Raw genomic sequence first — 27430 nt, forward strand, 5'->3', positions numbered from 1 at the left:
CAATCCATTTTTACTACAAATACTACTGTTTTTCTCACAATATAATTCATAATTATAATTATTATTAGTATTATTATTATTGATATTTATGGTAGTAGTAGTGTAATGGTAATTAGTGTAGGTGCCCATAAACATGCCAGTCAGACCATGAAGGGCCAATGAGGATGTGCTGTGAGAACCTGTGGGAATTTTAGCTCCTGGTCACTGGTTCAGCACTGCAACCGCAGACTGCGTTTCAAACTCTAAGCGAGGCAGTCACAAAGTGAGGAGTCACGGCCCCGTGTCTGTCCTGAGGACAGGAGAACAACCTGCATGAATACGGGATAAATAATTCAAAATAAAAGAATTTCCAGTTACAACCTGCATGAATACGGGATAAATAATTCAAAATAAAAGGATTTCCAGTTAGTGGAACAGCCAGTGAGTTTCAGCTCCGTTCGGTAGCATCGGCTCCAGCGTAGCCCTGGGTTCCCACACTTTCCTATGCGCCAAGCTTATTTTCTTTTCAAGGTCCAATTCCCCCAGAATGAATGACCCATAAAAACTGCAGAGTGGACGAGATCACAAGCATTGCAGACCATAAATTAGCCGATATGAGAGCAGAACAGAAGCGAGAGACTCCTGCTTCCAACTTTTTTTTTTTAGAGCTGGCCGTTTGCATCATAACTGGGTCTGGAGGGGCTGAGATAGAACGTGAGGATAAATTCTGTATATTACACGACTTCAACAGACATTAAACTAGTTACGTAATTCATTTGAAATATGTGAAACTAAATAACACGTTTTTACAGGTGAACATGTCAGGCTGTATTTATATAAGGGGTGGATCAAGCAGAAATTACATTTGCTCATTCAGTGGGTCACTGGCTTGGTGAATTTGAACTGAAGAACTTAGAACTGCTCATTTTTTTGACAGGTTTCATTAGAAATTATGCGTACACATTTAAAGAGAGGTAGAAGTAACTTTGAATAACATGAGATTGATTCACAGTTTATTTCAGCACCAACAACTGTGCAGTTCAAACAGTATCATAACCAGCAAGTAACCACATTCACAAGTTGTACTGAATTGCCTCAAATCTACTCCTCCTAACAAAGGCAGACCAGATGGAATCTTTGGCAATGACTGTTTGAGTAACCATGGAATTATCACTCAGATTAAATCTCCTGCACATTAAATATATCTATTGCACTTACAATCATCAGAGTGTCATGTCTGTCTAAGAGCATAAATTAAATTGTACAGAATAAAAAAAACTTCTGTATGAATAACTGCTTACAACAGATAGCTGAATTTATTACATACATAGGGATCTGCACGTACCCACACACACACACACACACACACACACACATTTATATTCACTTACTCACATGTGCACAGATCTGCATTCACTCACTTACACATACACAGAGGCCTGCATTCACTCTCTCACACACACACACACACACACACACACAGATGTCTGCATTTGTCCACACTGTTGGCAGGTAAATTAATAACACCTGGCTTTTTTATACTGGGTTCTTAGGCTCTTCTTCACCAATATGGAAAAAAGAAACAAAAAATCTAACCTTCATTTCGTCATTCATGATACATTCTGGTATTCGTGTACACAATAAATTATTATCTTACATGGCCACTGAATATTTGGTCTCATCCCTCAAAGACATGTTTTTGTGGAACGAGAGAGAGAAAGAGAGAGAGAGTGAAAAGGTGAAAGAGAGAGAGAGAGATGGACAGAAGGGGGGGGAATGAGGTCAGATAATCTCCATTATTGAGGAGACCTTGTAGCCCGTGATAAGGCAGTAAAGCTCCAGGATGCGGAGTCAGACGGCTCTGGTCCTGGCTCTGGTCCTGGCTCAGGTGCTGGCTCTAGGCCATGGCCATGGTGGTGGTGGTGGTGAACTCGTTGAGCTGCGGATGGGTCATGCGGGCCGCCAGCAGCAGCAGGAGTCCGGCGGCCACCTCCAGGCCGTAGGAGAGCCAGGCCAGGCCCAGGGACCAGCCGAAGGACACCTGCACGGGGGCCAGCAGCTCCGCCCCCAGCTGCCTCTCCATCTCCTGCCAGGCCTGCTGGGAGTAGCTGATGTAGAGGCTCACGCCGGACAGGGTGAAGAGACCTGGGGAAAACGCAATGGGACAGAGAGGGCACCTCTGAGACTGGCAGTACCGCACTACAGGCAGTGAACAGGAGCTCTTCCAAATCCGACCCTGGTTTTCTTCTCCCCCAGGTAATTAACTGAACAATTAGTGCTACATATTGGCCAGACTGCATTCACACCTGACTCCCAGTTTAAGGGAGGGTGGAAAATATTTCTTTGACCTCCAGGGCCGTGATTTGAGTAACAGGGCTTTACATACACTCATTTTAAACAGCTGGGTATTCAGTGAAGCAGTTCAAGTTTAAGTACTTTGTGCACCAGCAGGGAGTCAGCTGAGAATGAAACCTGCGTACAACCTACAACCAGAGTTACCAGCTCCCAAACCAACACAGAACTGCATCAGAACATTCCCATACCAAGGCGTCCCATAGCAATCTTCCACACCCTGCACCGCAGACAGGCTAGAATGGTCAGGGAGCACACAGTACACACACACACACATACTCGTTCGCACACACACACACAGAAGTATCAGTCAAGGCACGCAGCACAATTACTGCCAACCTCAATTTAAAATCCTGATGTGAAGATGCACAAACCAACTTCATTCTAGTTTTGTGCTTTTTTTAAGCCTTCTGGTTTAAGAAAAACACAAATATGCAAACTCCCTGTGGAGTGCCCCATCCTATCAGTGTCTACCGAAGTTCACCAGCTGTTGAGGCTCCTGCACGTCACCCTGTTATTGGCTGAATCATGGCTCCTGTGAAGCTATCACTCCCCTTCAGTCAAAGCCTGTGGGCCTCCACTTTAACTTTATTTGCTCGTCTTCGCATCTTCGGCTGTGCCCGGCCATCCGTCTCCGCTCCTAATTCGCAGCGTCCCGATCGGCGCAGGACTGATCCGCCCCAGATCAGCCCAGAGCAGCCGCTCCCCGCCGCTTCCACGGTCGCAGTCTGTTACCGCGCGTTTGTGTGCTTCTGTCAGAACGCGAGCGGCTAATAAAGAGCCGACATTTTGGCCCCTCCGACTCGGCGATAATGTGCTGTAAACACGTCACTCTGAGGTCAGCAAAGAGAGCGCGATCTCAACTCTCTTCCAACTGACGCGCAGCTCCACGATGCTAAGGGCATACATTCCTTCTCCAGTTCACATAAAACAATAGACCTTTCTCCACCCCCACAGACAATAGGTCTTATTCCGAATTGTCCAGGTTCCAGGTTCCTTTCTGCTGTCAAAATGCCACGGCATTTCTCATGCCTTCAATTTATAAAAATAGATCGCAAGTTGTACTGTTATCAAGAAATATACTCTAACATGTCCTTGTCCTCATACCAGGTGCTATTTTCTTATGAAATGATTTACATTTTTCCAAAAGACATTTGATCATAACATACCTTCTAAAAATAGGTAAAAGGTCATGTATAGCAGAAGTGCAAAAAGTTACAACTTTTCCATTATCTATTCAAAATAAATAAATAAATAAATAATCACCAGAAAATTCATCTCCCTGCAGGAAAAAGCACCTACTGGTACTAATGTGATAATCACATATCATTTTGATTCAAAGTCAACAGGAAATGAACTGGGAGGAGGCTGTCATTTTCGCAGCGCTGTGTGAGGACGCTGGGCGTATGAATCTGATTCGTATTACGCTTCCAGAATGGCACGAGATAACTTACTGTTCGCGTTTTATTGATGGTGCACTCACAGGAGCATTTGCTAGCCGGGTGTGGCAACGTTGCTTACGCCGCTCATAACTCTGGTGAGTGTTGCCGTGCAGTGCAAGCTGTTCTGAGCGACGGCGTCCGCCGAATGAACGTCACGCAATGTAAACAACGGCTCACGAGTTCCTCTCTCTTCTCGCGTGCAGATGGCGTCTGATACTGGAGATCGGCCCAGTGCTCTGAGCTGCAGGCAGGTTTAACAGTGGGGTGGGGAGGGGGGATATGAACAGTGCTGGTCATAATAAAGAGGTATAGAGATATTAAAACTCAGCAGGGGTACTTAAAACGCCCCAAACACACAATAAAACAGTGTGGAAAAAATAGGAATAGAGGAACGTTTCTATTACTGAAATGGAATTTGGCCATTTTTTTCCCCCCTGCATCATTATGCGTCTACTATATCAAACCATAAATAAAATCCATAATCCAAATCTGTCCTATTGCTCCATTTAATCATTTGCATCCTCCACGCTGCGTATGGGAAGCTTGGCTTCGACAGAGCAGAACGAAATTACAAAGCTACCGTTCGACTATTAAACAAAATGTATTTCAAATTACTACGGCAGACATAGTGTTCGCTGTAGTGATCAGGGATCTGAGTTAAAAGCAGCCAGAAGGCTGAAGGCTGAGATTCAGAGTGCATCCCTGGTGTTGCGTTGGAGTAAGTTACAGAGCAAGTGCCTCCATGCGCACTCAGCTAAATAAATTCAGTGACATAAAAAATGTCAGTCACCTTAGATCAGGGTATCACAGATCTAAACAAAGAGCACGGTAAAAAAAAAATATGTATATATTTACGATGATAACAGATAATCACAAAGAATAAATACTGTTTTGTAAAACTATTATGACCATTTCAGTTTTCGCACGTTCTTGCATCAGAGCTTGAAATCATGGGAATTTTAAAATGAATTATAAAAAACGAAAAGGACCACTAAATTGACAAACTGTACCTAAGCTGTGCTTTCTCTCATCTGCCCATTTCAGCCAAACCCTCTCAGACCTCAGTTCCCGTAGCGTTTTATTATTTTCTGTGGCACACTTGCTTACCCCTTTTATAAAGCATGAAAAAGCATTGGAGCGTAGCCTAAAGCTTCCTTCAGACAAAGTGTCAAAACGTTTCCATTCAGGACTGGAGAACAAGAACCTTGTGTACTGCTTAGTATTGTCATGGTTTTGGCTGATGCCACCATTTCTTTTCCTTCTGCGCCTTTTCTTCAGTTATTACGGCCATTGGTTTTTCATGCACCTTTTCTTCAGTTATTACGGCCATTGAGTTGATTGAATTATACACGTGCAAATTTCCTTTTACTATTTGCACCTGTTGGTGTTCTATTTAAACCCTGAGCAAGCCGATAAGCTTTGCTTCAGTGTCACTTATGTTGCACGAGAGCCGGTATTCTGTCAAGCGAGGTAAAAAGGTAAAAAGGTAAAAAGGTAAAAAGGTAAAAAGGTAAAAAGGTAAAAAGGTAAAAAGGTAAAAAGGTAAAAAGGTAAAAAGGTAAAAAGGTAAAAAGGTAAAAAGGTAAAAAGGTACGATAGTGGATTGTTGTGGCTATAAAATTAGCACAACAGTCTTTAGCTTTTTAGATTGTTGGCAACAAGTTAGTGCCACAATCTAAGCTCAGTATTCTTTCTTTAGGGTTTTACTTTTTCAGCCTCGGTTCGAGGTCTGTTTTCTTTGAGTTGCCCCGTTTTCTGCTCCGGCAGTTTTATTTTCATACTCCTTAAGCCTTAGTTCTTTTTTACCCAGTACGTGGGTTGTGTAGAGCTTTTCTTTGGGATACTCTCCCTAAGGAGTATTGTTTTCCTTTCCCTTGTCTCTTGAGACTTTGTGGCTATTTTACCTCTGGTTAATAGCTTAAAGAACCCCCTGTTCAGTCACGGTTGGTCTCCCAAAACTCCAACTCCCTCACAAGTATACCACGATGAAGAGCATTACAATGCTGCTTCTTGCACGCTTACTGTGGGTAATGAAGACCTTATGTTTTTTTGCACAGAGTAGTGTGAAGTAATTTTTCCCCCTCTTTCATTGAACCTGGTGGGTCATTTATCAGATGTTTTGCAGTTTCAATTATTTACATTAGCATTTCAATGGCGGACAGACTAAGGCCTGAAATGACTTGACAATGAATGGTAAACCATTGCATTCTTGCATAAAAGATTTGATCATGAAAGAGAAGCACTGTATTTCTGGACTTGGTGAAGCCAGTGTGGGAGAGGAGGAAAAAAATATTGTCCGTCAGCAATGATAAACCACCAGGTATCAGTATTCTAGATGGGAAGCTACAGAGAACGGTGGCAGATCGTTACCATGCCTTTCTCATGCCATTAATCTCAGCCTGCAGAACAGTGTATGCCCACAGGCCTGGAAATAAGCTCAAGTAATTTCACTGACCAAAAAATGGCAAAGCACCATTTACTGCTCTAACAGCCACCTAATTAGCTTTCTGCCTGTCTTTAGTAAATTTAGAGAAAACAGTGCTCACTCAGACACAATGCTATTTCACAAAGAACAGATTACAGACTTTTTAGCATGCTTATAAGGAAGGGCATCCAACTGGTTTGGCGACTGATTCGGATGGCCGGTGATTGGCTTGAAGAGATGGATAACAAGAGGTTTTGCGGAAGCTGTGCGGTTAGCTTTTAGCACAGCCTTTGATGTGACTGATCATGACCAGTCATTGAAAGCAACTCACCTATTATGATTTTACATCTTCTGCAAGTTCATGGAGGAGAGACTTTTTTTCTACTTTTTTTTCTCAACAGTAGCCAGAGTTTCATTTAATGGAAGCTTCTCTAATATCAGGGCTGTTGCATTCTGTCGTTATTCTTCTCTACTTTTACAAATGATTTATCACCAGCCTTAAAGGGACTCAGAGTGTCTGTGCTGATGATTTTACGCGACATATCAGCACCCCACAGCATGTAAGCTCATCCAGACTCTTAATACAGAGCTACAGCCAATATCAGAATAAGTGATTAATAATGAACGGCTTCTGAATACATCTAAAACCAAAGGAATAAAAGGCACGGCTATTAATCAAGGAAACTGCTTGGGGTAACACTTGATAATCAACCGCCATGCCAAAATCAGTCTGATAAAGCCATTGTGAAAACGGGTTTAAAGACGTTCTTTTCCAACGTCACGTTTGACTGTGCGGGTGAGGCAGGCTTTAGTCTCATCTCCTCTTTGCTACCGTCCGGTGATATGGTCAGTCGGGGCAAAGAAAGATGACGGCTGGCTCCAAACGGAAGCATGCCGTATCTGTGGATGCATAAATAGGGATAATATGAGCAGAAGGCACGCTGGTCGTTCTTGGGCAAAAGTATTAGACAAAAATAGTCTCTCTCACCATGTCACGGCAGAGTCGGGTGTGTAGACTCTTGTTATAAAACATACTCTGAATTCGCCCCCTTCTCAAATCGTACTCTACCCCATTCCTAGGCCAGACTCTTACACTCTCATGCCTTGTGAATATGTCCCACCCTTCCACATCAATAGGTTTTTTGGGCAAAATGGCTTGGTACTTGCTGGCATTCATGATTGGACTGACCTGACCTAAAAGAGCCCCAGTACATGTAGAGTCAAAACAAACCTGGTAACCTCAAATATCTACCACCATATCTTCCATAGTCATGACACCCTTTTCAACATGAGCGTCCTCTACCACTGGTGTGCCTGACCAATCGATGAGATCAATCAATGTATGTTCAATACTGCAGTTTTGATGACACTGGGCCCTTTTTATGCCAAAACTTTAGCATACAACTGCAGCTGCTATCTAAAACATCTAATGCACATCCAAATAAAATTAAAAAAAAAAAAAATCACAAAGGCTACTGTTCACCATCCATCTAGCAAGTGAGTGAGTGTAAAGAAGGCTTTCTAAAAGCCTTTTTTGGGAAAGAAAAAAAAAATTATCAGGAACAAGTCTTGAGGCACTATTGTATACACAACATGACTTTCAGTTCCAGTGACGTTTCCTTGTCGCTGCTCTTGTTATCTCAGTCACTGCAGTAATTGTGTTTCAGTCACATCAGTTCCTTCAATTATCACTGTAGAAAATCTTTCCTGCAAGTGAAGAACGGATTTTGGGAAGACATAAAGAGCCAAGGGTGTTAAATTGCTAGACATAGGGTAGATGGGGGGATCACATTTTTCTGTAGGTATTTTATCACCAGTAGTTTTTCAGATTTTTTTATCAGACTTTTTTTGTTTCTGGAACAGAAACTCAGTGGTAGCTGCTTTGATGTTGTTCCCAAACAAAATAAGCACATCTGTAATGTGTAAAAGCCCATAATGAGCTTCTGTTTGAGATATGGTCATTTATGGAAATTTATGGAAATTACACCATGAGGGAGGCTAGTTGAGGACGTTTCAGTCCACACAAATACACTTCACAGGCGGAAGGAGGAAGAAAGGTAGCCACATCCATGCCTCACACTACCACACCTCAGTAATTCTCTCCCTACTCTCTGACCCCACCCTATTCAATCCCAGTCTCCCGCACCTCACTCTACCCCACCCCAGTCTCCTGCACCCCACTCTACCCCACCCCAGTCTCCCGCACCCCACTCTACGCCACCCCAATCTCCCGCACCCCACTCTACCCCACCCCAATCTCCCGCACCCACTCTACCCCACCCCAGTCTCCCACAACCCACTCTACCCCACCCCAATCTCCCGCACCCCACTCTACCCCACCCAAATCTCCCACAACCCACTCTACCCCACCCCAGCCTCCCACAGTGCTCTTAATTAAGAATGTAGCAGCAACCACAAAGCATCTCATTGGCCAGAAACACCAGTTTTATAGACATGCTGTAATATTTGTAGACATTTATAAATAACACCCTTATTTGTTAGGTATTGATCCTGCTGTGGACTGGAGAGAGCCATTTAGATTTTTATGATTGCTTAGACTCATTGACTTCACATAAGTTTCAATTCTACAAACCTCTTGGCACAAAATGCCACATTGATCATTTTGGGATTATTGAAAGGCAAACTGAAAATAGCTGTTAAGTGAGAGAGATACATCATGCAAAAATGTACCATGGCAGCAAAACATTAGATACTTACAGCATTGGAATTTTATCACTGCTGATGAATGAGGTACATTGCATTGCAAGAAAGTTGGTCTAATCAAAACAAGATGACAGTCTCATTAATTTTATTTATATTTATCTTATTTTTTAGATGATCTAATTATTGCAATGAGCAAAAGGATTGTAACCTGAATTGTAGTGTTTGAAATTATGTACAGAAAGTATTTTGTATATATTTTAATATCAGCTGGATTTTTGATCAAAATCTTTTATATTGTACAAGACGAAATTAACTCTTTGGGGTCAATCATGATACAACGAAGATACAAATATACTGTATATATACTATAAAAATAAACTTTATTTTTGCAAAGAGGACACTTAGATTGGGAAAACAGAACTTTCATATCAATGAGAATGTCACAATTAATGCTTTCCCCCGTTTAATAATTTTACCAGATGGCCTGGCTGTGAGCCGATTGAGGCCACACAAAGGCCACACATCGAGCCTTTCTTGTTCTTTCTGCTGCTTTCTGAAAGCAAGTGATGTCTGGCAGCTCATCCGGTGTCATGTGAGCACAGTGTTCCGCTCTTGCCACGCAGTTCAACACAAATGGAGTTCCCTGTCGTTCACTTCCTGTCTGCCGAAAGAAAGGATGCGTCGCTATGAAAATAGAAGATTCCAGTAGGAGGGTGAACATGCAAGACTGTGATGGCAGAGGTAGGTGTGTGAGGTGGGTCTGCACGTTGGGGTCTCCGGTTAAAGTCTGCAGGAGTGCCTGTAGCACGTATGACAGACTGAGACAATGAGCCTCAGGAGCTTGGGGGCGTACAGCATGGGTTTTTTTTCATCAGTCTTATTCAGTGGGCACGCTGGCAGTCATTTTACCTCTATTTTCTATTAACAGTCATGTTGCACAGAAAAAGGGCAGCATCACCACACGTGATCTACCCAACAAAAGCATTTATGTGAACTGCAGCGGCGAGCCTTACTGAAACCAGATGAGCATGGATTTCTTCCCTGAACAAACAGAATCCATGTTGAGGTCACCATGGAGAAGGCCATTATTTCCTTTTGATTTAGGTTCCCTTCTTTCTCGCAGGTTCAAAGATATGACCCTGATTCCACGAGCCACAAACCTATAACTGACTTCCCAGACACTACCGCTATCTTCATTTTCACTCTCGTACCTGCAGTTCCCTCTGTGAAAGGCAGAAATCTCACCTCTTTTAGTGGAGCAATATCCGCAGACAACACGCCTTTGTGCAATCTACACCAGCACTGCTCCAACACTAGACTTCAGATCTACGCTAGCACTGTACGAGCACTAGACTTCAGATCTACACTAGCACTGTACGAGCACTAGACTTCAGATCTACACTAGCACTGTACGAGCACTAGACTTCAGATCTACACTAGCACTGTACGAGCACTAGACTTCAGATCTACACTAGCACTGTACGAGCACTAGCACAACAGGCCTCCGCACCTCAGCAGACAGCTCGTCATGGGCCTTTGTTTGTACCAATTTCCCATAGAACAATATGGGAATTTTGAACTTCAATTCAGTTCATTTGCTGAAGAGTCTGAATTTAAATGAAATTGACCTCAACCCTGCTGTAGGGTGCCTGGTTGACCAGCTAGAGGGCGCCACTGATGTGTGTGTCCATTGGTGTGTTAACTTGCATAGAGATGGCAGGAAAACTTCCTGAGAGACAGGTAAACGTTTGCTTTGCAGGATCGATCAGCCAAAACACTAGGATATTTTCCATCAGAATTCTTGGCCTTAGGCCTCTGGGAGGGAGTATTCCATCCCTGCAGCCCAAAAGTAAAAAAGGATTAAAATCTTTAATTCCAAACTCAGTCAGTAAGCAGGGTCGGAACTGTTTTGTGATAATTTCAGAAAATTGTAGTTTTCGTGTTCCTTTTTACCAGGGTAATACAGAGCTCTTTATTTTTATGTTGTGCTGGAGAAAATGACTACTGGAGGGATGAAAGAGCCCATTTCCACACAAGCTGTTCTTTGTCTACAAGACTTGCGCAGATAAACCCATTTCTCCTCACATCCACGCAAGCTGGGACAGATGGGCATTCCTGCACGTGCATTTTAATGCATTCTTTGACCAGTCAACAAATGCTAGAGGAATAATGGGCATGTGTTCCATGCATATATTTTCGTGAGCGGAAAAGACTGCAGGTGCACTGGTACCAGCTTACAAAGAATCAACCGTTCCACACAGAGGGGCAACAACAGTGTTCTAAACACCCCTGAGTAATACATGAATCTCATGCAGTAGTAAATGGGGAAAAAAAAGGATTTTGAAAGCTGAATAAAAACATAAATCAAGGCATGGACTACAAGTCTGCGCCCAGCTCAAGCCTTCGCGCGCGACGGTGATCTTGGCCGGATGACTTACTGCAAAACAGGAAGTAGGAGGCGGAGGTGATGAGCATCCTGCGGTTGTGGGCCAGGGAGCTGACGAGGCCGCAGATCCCCCCGAACACCAGCAGCACCAGGCTGAGCGGCAGCAGGATGACGATCACCTTGTGCATACCTGCAGGGGGTGCCAGAGAGCAGAGTCACACAGTCATAACGTGTACAAACACAGAGGGATCATTTGAGGTCAAATCCTGAAACACACTCCGACACAGTATCCAAGCATACTAACACACACACAGACACAGACACGCACACACAGTATTCAAACACACACGTACAAGCATAAATACAAAGTTCTCAACCATACGAATGCATAATACACTATAGAACTTAAAATTTGGTGTGAGGGAATTTGCTTGTTGTTGTGTTTTTCTTAATTTATATTGTGTATATCTGCTGCAAGATAAAAAATTGATTTAGTTTTACTGCCACGGTCTGTTTTAAATGTCTCCCGGGTGCAGTTCACTTCTTCCATTCGATGCACGTATGCCGTGCAGTTTGAAGCTGGCATTTCACTCCCCCCTCCCTGGTCACTTACTTCACGCTTTCCCTTGCATTTGTGAATTCCCAACTCTTCGTGCCGTCTGGTACGTCTGTTCAATGCTTCATCCGTGATTACAGCCACTAATTGAATCACCGAAAGCTTAATTACCCACCCCCCACCCCCCCCCCCCCACCCCCTCACCCCCCAAGCTGACAAAACCAAATAGCGCCAGGTTGCCTCCCCTGTGCGAGTTTGGGCTCTCTCTGTTTTGATTTATGCAATGTGATTACTCTGAGCACAGGCAGTGCTTCTAAGAAAGACTGGAGGGGAGGTTATTAAAGCAGGCAGGATAATGTGAGCACACTGTAGTTAGTTTTTAAATGTTGCAGAAGGCGGAGGGTCTTCCAGACATTTCGTTTGTGTGTATATGTTGTGGCGCAGTGCTGGAGTGGCCACTTTGTCACATGGTGAATGGACAAGGCAAACTCACAAAACAAACAAACAAAAAAACACTGAGCTTACCACCTTCTATTCAGTCTTTGAGTTCAACTAAAAAAAACAAAACAATTCACCAAATGAGACCATAAAACAAGAACCAAGACGAAACTATCGAAAGGCATAACAGAAACCAATCCTTAAAGCCACAACACCTTGAAGTCACATGGTATCCGTGAAACGCAATGAGCTTCAGCTGCTGCTATGCCTGTAAGTGGAGCTGATGCTGTTCATGGTCTACAGGTACTGAGGGGACAGCATGTTCCAAAACACAGGACCAAAACTAGAGGTGGGCTACTTCTGTGTCACCTTCGCTCGGATCTAATGTGTGAAGAATAAAGACCGGTGCAGGGTTTGTATCAACAAACATAATTATTTTTTATCGAATTCACGACAATATCAGTTCCAGAGGTTTAGAGCTGTTTATCTGTGGAGAAAGGGGCGAAGGGACACCAGTGGAAAAGGGGTGAAGCCAAAACCAAGACGCCGCTGGAACAGGCAAAAGCTTTCTAGTGTCCAATTCTCTGTGTGGCAGTTGGTTTTGGTTTCTTTGAACATTTTATTCAGCAGAGATCACATTATTTATGAGTTGATACCGCTGGATATTTACTGAAGCGATCCAGGTTAAGCAGCTCGCTCAAGAGCTCAAACATTATAGGACCACCGCTTGCGATGTGGATCTAACTCTGGTCCAGGGTATTCCAGCAGCAAGAGGCTCAATGTCCCATACTGTTCCAGCTGGGCTCAGTTATCACTGGAAGAAGATGAGAGTGAACACTGGGTCCTTCAGTGTCACAAGGTGAACGCAAGAGCTCTCACTGTTTTTGCATCTCCCCCCATTGTTCCCTTGCAACAGTTAGTGCAGAAAGAAGGCGCTGTAGTTCCTTAGAGCTCAGACAAACCCAATTTTTTAATATATATTTTTTGCAATAAAAAAAATTACCTTTCGCAATTTTTTGTCATTTGGAAAGGGCTGTGTCCTGGAAATGGCAGGGCAATTATCTGCCTGTATCCATCACTGACCAACTGGCGCACACACACCTCCCACATGCTTACTTAGGCTCAATTTGCGAGCCTCTCTTAGCAGCCCCAGAGCTAATGGGACAAAACTCGCACCGCTGTTGAACTCTGCGTTCGCCGCGATGCCCCGCGATGGAGGTGCTCCTTTTGTGAAGCAGGCTCGCTTATTTTTGATCCGGTAGAGCTGCCGTGCTTTCGTCAAACTTATTTATCCGTGAATTGATGTCACAGGAGGAAAGAAACAAAACAAATCGAGAGTAGAGGGTGTGCAAAGCACTCACTGAGTAGATGCCTTTCAGGCTCCGAGTAGCTGGAGGTGTCCTCGGTGAAAGGATGGATGAAATGGGAACTGGAATTTTTACCTGCAGTCAAGATGGAGACAAAACACGGAGACCGCATAGCATCCTCATAAACTCCATCGCACACACAAAGAGAGAAGACCTTGGGAATCTGAAGGAGGCCAATGCTATCTGTTCATATCAGAGAGGAATCATGTGTGCAGTCATGATAATGGCGGCAGGATGGGGCCCGGACGTGTTTAAAAGGCTATGAAACAGACACCAGGGTTTAGGGCACTGCACATACTTAAACAGGGCTCTGACGATGCCGCTCTTTCCCTTCCCAAATAATTAAATCATGGTCTTGGCAAAAATGAACCAATTGTCTATTAACAACTATTAAGGGCTTAAATGCCTAGAAATAGCCAGATTGATATTGTATATACATGAACACGTGTGCACATTGTGAAACAATGCAAGAAAAATCTCCCAGCCTCAGCATTGATGAGAGAAGGGGGAAAATTCCACAGTTCTGCTCACAAGCTTACCAAACTGCAGGATGCCATTATAATAATGGTAAAATAAACAACAATTTTATTTTATATGGCCATATTTATGTGAGGAAATAAAGTCCAATCTGCCAAGATGAAGGGATGAAACACTTCATGACTAGGCAAGGGGTTTTGTTTGCTACATCAAGACAATTTTATGGTGTCTAATTTTCCTAAATGCCAATGAAGCCCTTACAGACCTGGTTTTGTGCATGCCATTTTGATATGTTAAAATACTTTGTTTATTTATTTTATTTAGGGCAGAAATAACTGTAGTTTAATCTAACTGAGGAAAGAAACTGTTTTAATTTACTATATTACTCACACAAGCATTGTCAGCAATTTGTCTCAAAAGCACTCCTAAGTGTTGATTTAATGGTTTAAGTAAATTGATGTAAGGCTTAATGCTCTTCCTGACTTTGCACTTTGTTGCAAAACCTGCAAACTAATACAAATCGGGTCTAACATAACCAGGTCCGAGAAAAACTTTTGAAGACATTCATTTTTCTAAAAATAAAGTATATTGTTCAACATAAGGTAGGGGAAGAATCGCCATAAATGTAATGTAGACATGTCAGCTTTGTACATGTGAAATTCTGTCTTCTACCACTTCCCAAAGGAACGGATCAATTTAATATCCTTTACCGGAAATATTTAAAAAAAAAAAAAAAAAAAAAAGTAGAAATCTGTCCCTGAAGTAATTTTGAATATAAGGATTTTTTATTTATTTATAATAAACCAAACCATATATATTTTTTAAAAAGTTATCAGTCCTTGAAAAGTTTGTATGATTTTCGTTGTATTTTCTAGCAGGAATTGGAGGCTAGGTGACCAAACAAAACATGATGTCCCCTGTCTGTATAAATGTAATAACAGCTGTTATGCCACATCCATAACAAACAATGTGCTTTTTGCTGCTATATGTATACAGAATACCAACTAAAGAGAAAATGAGAGGGTTGGTACCCAGGGAGGTCATGGAGAGAGCTTCAGATTTGGAGATGAGAGATACTAGATGGTGTTGACGGCTGTCGAGTACTGACATGTTAGAGCTGTTTGAAGTAAATTACGCAGCAAATGTAGCCTATGAGAAATGTCCGATGTTTCTCACTTCAGGTCGCCTATACGTCAGCTCCTTAAACGCCTTATCAGAGCAGGTTTGTGTCCCCTGAATGGCCGGCGACTCTCTGAAAGCCTTTCATTCCATATTTTTCGTGCATCACTGAAAACCGAGACAAGGCTCCAATTAGCGGCTGTCGCGTTCGCCATATGGATACTGTTAACCTGCTAACCCTCCGTTCCATTTTATGAAAAGGGTAATGATCATCTGTCTAAGGAAATAATTTCTGCCTGCTCCACAAGGTCGCATTTCACCTTGCAACAGGTATAATTATTGTTGGAACGCTTTTCTTATTTGTAGAAAGAGGGAATAATTGCAGAGCTCCACTCTCCAAAACAGATATGAGAAATTAACCGACTAGAAAGCGAACGTAATACAATTGTCAACTAGACACTGTGTGTTACACAGTTACATGGCAGTTCATGTTCTTACTACAGCCAAATAACTTATTTTACAATGTAAGTCTCTTTCGTTCGATCGCTCGCTGACACGCAGGCCTATGCATAGTCAAGCATTGTCCAATTTAAATCAAATGAATACTTTTCCTGTGGAAATATAGTAACATGTTTTTAAAGCACGGTATGTTTGTATAAGGCTTACGCGTCACTTAGCATATCACGGAATTAAACAATTTAAAGCTCCACCCATACCTTCATTTATTCTCCATAGCCCAGAGTGAGAATCCAGGTCCTCAGAGTTAGTGATATTCTCTTGGTTCACCTTTATGATGTACCAATAATCGCTGCCGATAGCTGCAGCCAGGAAACCGAAGCTGAATACCCCGGAGAATCCAGCAATGACGACCACTGTTCCGAAGTTCATCCTTAATTCTTTACGTGTTCTTACTAGTTCATCCATAAACAATTAATACGTGTCATTCAAATTGGCCCGCTCTTTAAAAAACAGTTAAGCAATATTATCCGGTTACGTGATTGGAGCCGAAGAACAGCGTTCTGCGCAGTTGAGTCCTCCGTCCTCAGCACGTTTGGCACCTGCCTTTGCAAAATAAGATTTTGTCCAGAAATCGCTGTGCTGTTTGGAACGAGTGCGAACGGGATCGTGTGATCGTCGTTTCTTCCAGCAGTCAACTCAGTACGCGCAAATAGAATACTGTGTGCAGGGTCGTCTGTCTGAAGTGAAGTCGCATTGTGCGCTCTCCTCGACTTCACTATTACGCACATAGGCGGAGACAATTTAAACACACTGCAGACCTACTGTTAGAAAGTAGGGGAGAGACGCTATAAATGTAAAGTATCATAAATGTAACACGGTCAGTAACTTTTTGTACATTGCTGTTACAGCAGGCATCTCGGGTTTGTATGCGCACAATTGTTTACTAGGTGGCCGAAACATGATATCCCCGTCTGTATAAATGTATCAGCTGTTACAGTTACGCCGTCTCGGAGTGCTGTTTTATGATTACAGAATGCCATTTAAAAAGAAGACGAGAGGTTGCTACCCAGGAAGGTCATAGAGAAGGCTTCAGATTTGGAGATTAGGGACACTAGATGGTGTAAACCATTTACATATAGTGTCATTTTGGGGAGACCTATGCATTTTAAATGGTGTTTGATATTTGTTAAAGAAAATAATTGTACTCAACGTGTTTGACTTTGAAAGTTAGTTCAGTGTTTAATGTCAAATTAGTTCAGATAATTTGCTTGCTGCGTTGATATAGCATCATCTTCTGGATGCTCCAAGTGATAAATGGAAAAGAAACAGGGACCTGATCACAGGCATGTATGATAGGTACACACCAGATTGGCCTGTATAGTAGGCGATTTGCTTTGTAAAACAAACAAATCAGCTTTCCTCGTCGATTTGGACGTTACAACTCACTTCACGGTAAGTCACAGCGTTGCTTGTGCGTCAACGTGTGTGTAAGGTCTTTTTTCATAATTAAAGCCCATTACTTCATAATCTGAGGATGTGACTGGTCTCACGCGTTTCCTTGATTAACACTAGTAAACACAGACAAAACACCATTATGCACATTATGGGGAAGTTTTCATTTACTGTAACCAATATTCCGACCCTCTGTTACAATTATATTAAATCGAACGAATGTTCATCGGACAGCTTGTTCTTGTTCTTGGATTAAATTGTATCCGACTGCATCGGACGTAATTGAAACGCGTAATGCCTAGTGACATGTAAAAGCGGTTTGAAGTAAAATCTCACAATGCCAGGCTGTGTTTTCTGTGTAAATCAGCAAAATCCAAAAATCGTTACATTTATAGCGACTCCTCCCTATACGGCCACAGACATACTTGAACTGGACTCGTGTCAAATGCAAGCGTGCAAACGTTCCCCGGCATTTCCAAGAAATTAAGCCCCAAATCCATACACCGAGGTTTGGAAGGGAGAAGGGCAGGGAAGGGAGACATATCACCCCCAATATATTCATGAGTTCATTCCTAGACTAACTACTATCCTTGTAAGAACTGACATGACGCGCGAGACTAGGCGGTCCAACAGTTTTCCTCCCTCGGAATAGAAATTAAGCCTACGCCTATGACCAAATGCTGCAATCGAGTGCCATACCAGTAAATTAGCTTCCACATTCTAAAGGTTTTAGAGAGGGTAACAGTTATCATGGTATCTCATACACAAACAACCAAGTGTACAACTAGGTTGTACACGAGGCGTGGGAAACCATGGTTATTCAAACGTTTGTCGAAAATAGCAAAAGTATTATTAATCAATGGCAGAGACAACTCTATACAAATGGTTCGTGTGCAAGTTTAAAGCGTTAAATACTTAAATTCCATTTATAATGGTAGAACTCAGTAAAATATTTATGCATGTGCAAATATTTTTTCTTTTTTGCTCCCTGTACTCCGCAACTGTCAGAACTGGAACTCAGATTTATTCTGTAATAATGTGTTTCATTATACTACCAGTAAAGTGTGATGAATTGAACGAGGACCTGAAATCGCAAGAAATAATGTGTAATTTGGAATACTGTGTGGACTACCGCTGATACACCTGATGGTTACTTAACCTTAAGTAAATAAAATCAACCTTATCCATCTCTTGATGCCTTGGGGAAGCATCAGACAGATGCGCATCATAAAATCTCTCCTCCTCACCGCCCCCGAAATGATGTTAATTCTCGAAGGTACCCCTGAGGTGACACTGACCTTGGTAAACAAAGGTAACGCGACGAGTGCAACAGATGAGGGTGATGACAGTATTGAAACAATCATGAGAGGCTGCAATGGCCCTGCGGCTCCCGTGTACAAACCAGCCTATCGCTGCCTGGTACAGTGCGGCTTGAGGTAGCGTGGAGAAGGGGAAATATCCATAGGAGGAACGCATCGGAGGCGACTGAAGGTTTAAGAACAATTAAAAAAACTTTAATCACAGGAGAAAATCCATGCCGTTCATCGCTCCCCTTAACCCTCCCCCAATTTGTTCACCCTTCGAGGGCCGTTTTGATTATCTCTGCTCTTCTGGACTTAGCCGCTTCCTCAAATTTCTCAATGACTTGATTGCAGGTCTTCTTCTGCAAGACAGAAAAAAGCAAGGTTTTTTTTTTTTTTGTTGCACGTATTGTTTTAACGTTTTCTACAATCGAGACAATCGTGTTTGTGCTCAAACATGTTGCTCTATTTAGTTTAGTCTATGAATAAATCAGAGGACAGATTCATCATGAAAAGGAACCTTAATTTTTAAAGGGAGAACTTTATGAACAAGTCTTCATTTAAACAGTTAAACTGGAAATTGACCCAGTGACCGGCACTGCCAGTTTGAAAAATAACCAAAAATAATAGATAATAGAAATTCCCTTCACGTCTTGCATTAAGCGGCATTGAAACTTTAAGGAAAATAGTGCAACTGCTTCTGGGTGTTGGCTTTCAACTTCTGTGGGAAGGCTGCCCCCTATTGGCCAACTGACTGGCCATCAACTACGAGATAGGAGAGGCCCCCAAATAACTGTGCCTAATGAACCTTCCTCGGTGGTTTAAAAGCCTTTCTTCCCACTTAAAACCCAGGGCTTTTTGCAAGAACCCCCCCCCCCCCCCATCTTAAATAAACCCGATTACCTCCAATATTATATTTCATACATGGTTCGAAGCTTGAATTTAAGAGCACAGTTAAACCAAAATGACCAAATCATTTTAAGGACACATTTATTCTGGGAAACAACAAATAAATACCAAAATTGTTTTGTATTTTCTTTATTCTGTCGTGTGTATGTACTTCTGATATTGGGCAGAACCAGATTTCTTTTTTCAATCATACCCCAGGATGTATGCAACACCAGGATAAAAGTTTGGAGTGGGTTGAACAAAGCAGTGAAATTTGTCATGTTTTCCTATTGGACAAGGTGAGCCCAAATGTCCCCAAAACCTCTCCAAATGGCACCAAACCTCTCCAAATTAGAACCTTGTGTATATCTTTTTTTCCCCAGCCATATTACACTTCCAGAGGCTATTTCCATTGAGGGTGGTACCTTCAGGAACTGCGTAAAGCAAATATTCTTTATTTACACATTCTCTCTTTTAGACTAAGCTTTGTATTTCAGTGTTCGTAGTTGTTAGTTATCACACAAACTAAATTCATCTAGAAACAATCAAACCACTTTGTTTTACCTTGCTGAGTGCTCTGACCTGCAATCAGCTGCCAGACTTAAGTAAATCAGGCTTGTAAGCAGTAAACCACCTAATCACAAGAAGAAAATATAACTGAATCATAAATTATTTACAATAATACAGTGCTCCTATAGATTAATGCAAATAAAATGAGGGTATGGATATTATTAAAATGTTCATTTCACACACACACACACACACACACAACAAAAAAATGAACAAAGTGAACTAAGGGACCAAAAAAAGTAATTCTTCAGGTTGTGTTCCGTTAGTAAGACAAAGGGGCATAGGATATCAGGAAGTATTATTTATTTTCACACAGTGGTGAATGCACTGAATGGCTTGCTGTTTCATGTAGTACAAGCAGAATCCCTCGGCTTGCGTTTCAAGTCCAGGCTTGACACCGTTCTGAATAATCTCTGGTTTGTAGGTACGTCAGGCCAAGGTAGGCTCAACAGCCTGTTGTAGATGCATTCTTATGTTTTAAATAAAACTAGACTCTACAATCAGCCATACACATTTGAATTTAAACCTCATTGCCACAAGGTCAGGATTAAATCTGAAAGTTCCCACTGGTAGAGGACAGGCTTGCGTATTGTCAAACAGCTACTGATAAAATGCATATCGCAACGAGGGCTGCTAAAGTATGAGAATGTTCAGCGGTAGAGAATTTCCATGGGAATTAACAGGCATATATAGGGATTAACAGGAATAAATGGGAAACTCAAGTCAAATCAAATTTTATTTATATAGCACATTTCACGAGCAACTGTCACACTACTACGCTTCACAGACAACCCTGGCCAAAAACCCCACAGGAGCAAGTCGAAGGCAACAAGTGGCAAGGAAAATCTCCCCGGTAACAGATAGGAATAAACCTTGAAAGCAACCACAGTGAAGGGGGAACCTATCCTCCTCTGGTCAGCTCAGGGTGTAGGTAAATGACCAGCATGGTCAGTCAGTCAATCTTCAAGTTGATCAAATTAGAGACAGCTAGGTGACAATCCTAAGGAGGCGTCTCAGATGATGGGTGGGGAGCTTGTGGGGGATATCTGCGCCGGCTGCATTATCTATGTCGCGCGCATATAGAAACATAAACCTTTTACGTTATAAGCAGACATAGTTGCAAAACATACTGATAGAAAATGGACAAATGGACAATTTAATTCTGAATTGAACTTTAAATGAGTTTACTTTTTATATGGGATTCTTTCACAGAACAACAAGAAAAGGAACACTGAATAATGCATTCCCTCTGATGGGATAAAGCGCTGTTTAAGCAGAGTTGAATTTCTACTTAATTCGAATTAAATGGGACTCTGAGAATTATCTGTGCATGTGATGCAACAGTGCACTGCACATGCGATTTAAGAATGCAAAGTGCAGGGTTAAAATTCAACTGGATTTACATTAAATGGGACTATTTTAACCAAAACATGCCACAATATCTAGAATGAGCTTTTTATTTGTATTTTCCCCCAAAAAATATTCACTATTATACGTGAATAAATGTCCAAATCCTAATACACATGGGTCTGAGATTTTTGAAAAAAGTTTTCAAAACAAAATATCAAGAAAAACATAACTGAGTACAATAACAGTCGCTTAATGTGAACAGTAAAAGTAACTGAAGGAACACAATAAAAATTCGCAAATTTTTTAAACCCACAATATGGAGATTCTGGGGATAACAGTGTCAACCAGGATTTGTTTTTGAGAGCAGTATTTGAGCGGTACTCAGTCTCAGTATAGCTGTTTGGACAATAATGGTAAATTAAAAATGAACAATGCAGATTCAGATGACTGATTAGGCTACTTTCTGAGCCTGAACGTTTCACTTAATTTACAGCATCAGTGGAGCATCAAATGCACTGGTACATGCATCTTGGATCATATCGCCCACAATCATGGAATTGGGCTGATATAAATTTGTTTTGAACCATAATATAAAGTAGAAGATACAAGCCCAATATTAACATGCATCCCTAATATTCTGAGCACCGCAGCATGATTTAACTGCTTAAGCACTGCTTTGAGCTGAACCTTGGGATTGGACTTGTCAGAGACTCTTTCATGACCCAGATTCAAAATCATTTTCCTTTCTCTGTGAGTTACAGTTATTAGCAGAGTCCAGCAATTAGCAGACAGTGGAAGGTTTTTTGTCTAGTAAAGGCTGTACTCAACTAGAAGTGCCTTGCAAAAGTATTCAGATCCGTGGACAATTTTCTCTACATTCATTTTTATCAACTTACATTTTTATATTCAAACCTCATATGCTCAAATAGAAAGTTTTAAAGCTAAAATGAGTTGCATATTTATATTAGTTTAAAATAAGAACCAAACTGAAGTATGTTGCTTGGCAAGCAATGGTCTTTCAAATGATACCCAGGTAGATTCACATTCAATTTGAACACAAGAGCAAAAATCCCGCAATGGATGCCAAGAGAAGAGTGAATCATGACTAACCATAATTAACCACAGCTCAGAAAGCCTTTGATACAGATGGAAATGAGCAATGCTTTGAGTGCGTGAAAATTATGGATCGACTTTCAAAAAAAAAGAAAAAAAAAAAGAAAGAATACCAGCGTTTCTTCGTGACAAATTAAGAACTATGCATCAAGAAATCCATAAAGCAACAGAAAAGTAAGTTTCAAAAACTGTGCAAAATTAAATCACGGTTTATAACCCTAAATTCCCGCATGCAAAATCGAGCACTTTCAAGATGTACAAAGACCCGCTAGAATCTTTTAAAGCAAGAAAATGCACTTCTGAACAGCTTCTGTTATACAGCGTGTACTTACAATCAGAAATTTCTGCCTTTCTTTCTGAAGCTTGAGAATCTCCTCCACAGTTAGCTCGTTCACGCTCTTCTTTAGCAAGATGAACGCGCACAAAGGGGAGTGCGATTTGTGCTCTTTCCTAACACAAACAAATTAAGATTCGGTAAAAAAAAATTTTTTTTTTAAATGTATCAAGCACATCTTGGTTTCCTTACGAATATAGGTGCTACACATCCTTTAATATACCTAGCAAGTATAGCTAAATCATAGAAAATACAGATAGCAAAGTTAGCCATCTAAACTAAGTCTAATGCATATCTAATATAAAACATAATGCAATTAACGTTACTGTATCAACAAATGTTATCTATTATTAGTTACAGAAACAGCTTACTCTGGGTCATCCTGCGGTTCCCACCCCTCCAGTTCCTTGTAGCAATAAAAACACATCGCAATGTCTGGGCTGTTTTCTGAAGGTGTGTGGATGAACCCAGCTTTGGCCATCTACGAGAAGGCGATATCACAACACGGATGTCACACAAGAGATAAGCTAGCGATCTGGCTCGCAGTCGCAGGCAAACGAAGACAGAGGGAAAATTCTTGATTAAAAAGCTAATTACAGCTAACGAAAACTACAATGTAATTAGTTTAGTTTAGCTAAGTTTTCTGTAGTCTAAATGCCAGACTTCAATTTACAAGATTACATGCCTATACCGTTAAATGTCTACAACGTTATAATGCTCAAGTACACGTAAAGAAGCTAGGCCAAGCAGTAGCTAGGTTCTAGCTAAGTTACTTACATTTTCAGGAGTGCATGCGCAGCCCTCTTCAAACGGCCAGCCTGAATATGTTTGTAGTCTGTTTTCATAAAAATACATTTTTGTGTGTTCCGCGTTGACTGGTTCCATGTTTTATGTTGTTTTATCATATACTAATTAAGTATCATATGTTGCGTTTTCTGTAATTTATTGAGCATGCAACTCAGACGGTTAATGCTAGGAGTTTGTTCACTGTTTAAATTTCAGCGCGCAAAAACAACACAACCAAGTCGTTGCATTGTGGGAAATGTAGTCTTGTAGTTTCTATGTATTCTGTACTCTACGGTTGGCCAAACTTAAAAAATGTTTTATTTAATCCATGGGCGTCATTCACAAAACTTTTATTAAATTATACTTACTTTTGTTCTTAAAAATTTCCTATGAAAAACCAACATGTGCAAACCTTTGTTTTTGTGCACATCCCAGGTGTATGAGGTGATGAATGCCTACTGTTTGTAAATTTTCTGCGCAATCCTGTTCATGTGATTAGCATAATAAAACTTCCATGAATAAATACAAGCAAGAAATAAATAGTTTGTGGAAACATTCTTATGCACAGTTTACAATCAAATATGATCGTACGCATGTTTCGTGAATGAGGTCTAATGTGTATAACATTAGATAAATTCTTTCAAAATAGTCAGACAACTGATCTATTTCCTATTATACATTGCATATTGAATGGAAAATCGTAAAGATAAGCTTAGTGAATTCATCAGGAGATTTAACACTTACCAAAATACAAGAGGCTAAATTTGCCTTGATACTAGGATAATTCAGCTGGCTTCATATAAGTTACAGTGACTGAGTACACAAACCATATTCACATTTTTCATGTAGATCTGTCGGTATATATCCAAAAATGATTACCCCATGCAGAAAATTCATGATGACAACATAGATTAATGAACAATCATGACAATTTATTCATTTTTTTAATGACAGGAGAAAAAAGGTATGCTCACCCAGAAACCTGTTCTTTCTGCTCACCAGACCAGTCTTCATGCCACCAGCAAAAGCCTGTGAAGACTCTTCATCAGTTTTAGTGTTATAGGTAATACATTATTTGTGTTGTGAAGACAGAGAATACACAAAACAAATACAAACATAACCAACACATCATACACAGTTTCTGTGGTACTTTGCTCCAAATCAAACCACAATACCAGAGGAAGAGTAAGTGGCCCTGAATTCCTAAACCATAGTACAGTATTTGCCATTATTGCTGCAGACCCAATTTAAAAATTAAATCTGAGACAGCTCAGTTGATTTTTATCATGGAAAATCACTATGACGTGGCATATTCAAACAGGTGAATTTTTCTCAGGTGAAACAACACAAACCACCTCTGTTGTGCCCCTGCCAATATACTGTACTTTCCAACAGAGGGCACTACGTTTACATTACCCAGAAAACTTTACACTGGGAGAATGGATCTCCGTGTATGTATATGTAAAAATGGCACTGGCAGGCAATGCGCCACAACATAAGGGCGTGGGCAAAGTAAATGCACTTCTCATCCACTGGCTGAGGCAGGGTGGATTGTACTCATCGCTACTGACACCACTCGTTATGTCCTCTCTGGCTGCAGTCTGGGCATTAGGAAACCTGTGCACCAGAAGCCGCTGTTAAAGATGCACTAACCTGGATTAAAATGCTTTATCTGTCCCCCCCAAAGATCCACTCCATTTAAAGGTTTTTGCAGCGTCAGGGGCATATTCATAAGCAAGGAGAGCAGCGCAGAGCCCTCTGGGTAATTTCACTACCAGCATGACACCTCTTATCCGTCTCAGTGTTGCAATGTAAGTTAAGGCTAATGGCTAAAGCCCAAAAACTACTATGTAGAATGGCAAATCCGGGTCCACTTGGAACCTGCTTGCCATCTGGGGACATGTTGCCATAGGTGTCCTTGGGATATGTTTTGTAATAATGGATGTGATTAAGCATTTTATCTCTGTGTAAGTTTGCTACTTCCTGTTTTAATTCTTTTTTTGTGCATTTATTAATTTATTTTTGCACAATGCTCTATTTAAATATTTATCCCCTATCCATTCTTCAGGAACACCGAAAAACAGCTGGAGCAGCAGATCCCTTCAAAATTGTTCACCCAATTATAGTTCATTGGGCTCTCGAGGCACAGTAAGGGTATGCAGAATGTTTGCCAATCTGAAAAGGTAAACTATTAAAAAATAATAATGTATATTTACTATGTATTTGAGCATGCAATTCAACTGTGGAATGATTGCATGTGCCAAGAACCTTAGACACTTACATGAAATTAACTGTTCAATTACTGTAAAAAAAAATAAAAAAAATAAAAAACAAATAAAAACATATCCTGCCTATGTAATGTGCTGCATTGATTACAGTTGGCAGAATTGCAAATCTAGCACTAACTTTGGCAGTAGGATTTAAAGGGATAGTTGAAACTTAAGTATGCTGGCAGGTTGTCAGAATCTTCTCTAAATGTCTGCAATATCGTTCTTTGTTCAAAAAATTGTCCGGACCAATAGAGGACATACTAAAACACACACACACACACACACACACACACACACACACACACAATGTGAACCGTCCTTTTAAACCGTACTGTCCATGTAGCTTGTCTAGGCCTGAACTGAGTGTACAGTTAAAGCAAATTATACTGTTGTCTAATGTTTTTTGCATGACCATTCAGCATATTCAGGCTTAATTTATTAGTGCTTGGTAATAAAAAAAATCATAGCCATGCCAATTTGCTACCAATTCAAAACACATAATTGAATAAATCAAGAAGGTCAGTCCTTACACACCAGCCTTCATCACTATCACCCACCTGTTGGATGCAACATCAGGTGATAAGAGGTGACTGAAAGAACTCATCTTCACTAAGTTATTCATTTTACATGGAGGACGACCTTAAAAACTGGGTTGCAGAGAGGAATTATTTTCCATTAAAGAGGTAATATAACAATGGTTCACAATATCTCTATGAAGCTTAAATGACTGTAGGAAAAAGCTATCTTCATACTATTAAAAATTTTGTAATTGTCCTAAATTGTCTCTTTATAGTGTATTTGGATGTACATGTTATGCAAATGCTGTCTTATTTGGCTCTTTTTCCTATTAATATCCATAAATAGCAACTTTTTTTCAAACATCCAGTCTTCACTCATTTCCCAAATTATTGGGCACTCTAGGACCCAGTGGAGAACATGGTGGTGCTCCAGGATCAGGGCAGGGAAAATCAGTTCAGATTTCATCCATTTTTCAACTATTGATGATTGTGACTACCCCCTATTCTGCTGCCCATGCTGCTCATTGTGGTATTGTTCACAGGTGCCTGAAGGGCAGAGCAGGGGGTCGCAGAGGGTCGTTGGTGCAATCGGGAGCACATGTGTTCAGGGCTCCCAGAGAGATTAAGATGCCTGTCTCCAGTTTGAGGAAGAGCTCTCTCCCCACTGTTTGGTTTCTGTTTTGGGGTTGGCTGCATTTTTGGTTTTACACCATACAAGATTGCTTCAGCATACCTTTCATACATCCACTCACCTACACTACTGATAGTGCTGACTTTCACACCCCATGTTTGTCTTGTTTTTTTGTATAATTAGGTCATTTTAAATAAATGTGAATTCGCTTTTTAAATGCGTCAGTGTGCATCTCCCTTTTTGTCATGGCCCTTGAGCCAAGCCGTGACAATGCTACACTTATTTTTAATTAAACAATGTATGTAAGCAAGGTGCTGTCGGCGACCACTGTTGAATGACAGCAAATGAAATGTCTGCTACTCTACTTTTCACTATTGTTTTCTTTTCACCACGTAAGTCCTATTTTACATTTTTCAATGAGAAATTGTGTTATTTTTTACATGGTGTGCTTATTCCAAATTAAAAATAAAAGCTGAGATAGTGAATAAACTTGTTTACTCGTGTGAGCCATATATGGAGTCCTGTTTTGACAAGACCAAAAAACCCAGGACTG

At 41.0% G+C, this 27430-nt stretch overlaps 2 protein-coding genes across 2 annotated transcripts; both read right to left on the bottom strand.

Moving 5' to 3' along the window:
• Positions 1-975: 975 nt before the first annotated feature.
• Positions 976-17060, bottom strand: LOC135243622 (transmembrane protein 235-like). The gene is made up of 4 exons (XM_064315578.1): positions 15922-17060; positions 13604-13684; positions 11301-11438; positions 976-2124 (listed from the first exon to the last, which is right to left on the bottom strand). Exons 1-4 carry the CDS (start codon positions 16127-16129, stop codon positions 1877-1879), a joined length of 675 nt encoding a protein of 224 aa, XP_064171648.1. The 5' UTR covers positions 16130-17060; the 3' UTR covers positions 976-1876.
• Positions 17061-18602: 1542 nt separating this feature from the next.
• On the bottom strand, positions 18603-23701 carry LOC135243623 (baculoviral IAP repeat-containing protein 5-like). The gene is made up of 4 exons (XM_064315579.1): positions 23450-23701; positions 23044-23153; positions 22671-22788; positions 18603-18779 (listed from the first exon to the last, which is right to left on the bottom strand). Exons 1-4 carry the CDS (start codon positions 23555-23557, stop codon positions 18690-18692), a joined length of 426 nt encoding a protein of 141 aa, XP_064171649.1. The 5' UTR covers positions 23558-23701; the 3' UTR covers positions 18603-18689.
• Between the last annotated feature and the right edge of the window lie 3729 nt (positions 23702-27430).

This window comes from Anguilla rostrata, chromosome 17, assembly GCF_018555375.3.
Source record: "Anguilla rostrata isolate EN2019 chromosome 17, ASM1855537v3, whole genome shotgun sequence".
NCBI classification, from domain to species: Eukaryota; Metazoa; Chordata; class Actinopteri; order Anguilliformes; family Anguillidae; genus Anguilla; species Anguilla rostrata.

Bases quoted from the DNA above. Each gene is read 5' to 3' on its own strand.
- LOC135243622 (XM_064315578.1), bottom strand. From the start codon at position 16,129: ATGGATGAACTAGTAAGAACACGTAAAGAATTAAGGATGAACTTCGGA. The intron at 13,685-15,921 runs GTATGGGTGGAG...TCTTGACTGCAG, and splicing joins GCTATGGAGAATAAATGAAG to GTAAAAATTCCAGTTCCCAT. The intron at 2,125-11,300 runs GTAAGTCATCCG...CGTTTTCCCCAG, and splicing joins CTCCTACTTCCTGTTTTGCA to GTCTCTTCACCCTGTCCGGC.
- LOC135243623 (XM_064315579.1), bottom strand. From the start codon at position 23,557: ATGGAACCAGTCAACGCGGAACACACAAAAATGTATTTTTATGAAAAC. The intron at 22,789-23,043 runs GTAAGCTGTTTC...TGTTTGTGTTAG, and splicing joins GAACCGCAGGATGACCCAGA to GAAAGAGCACAAATCGCACT. The intron at 18,780-22,670 runs GTAAGTACACGC...TCTGTCTTGCAG, and splicing joins AAAGGCAGAAATTTCTGATT to AAGAAGACCTGCAATCAAGT.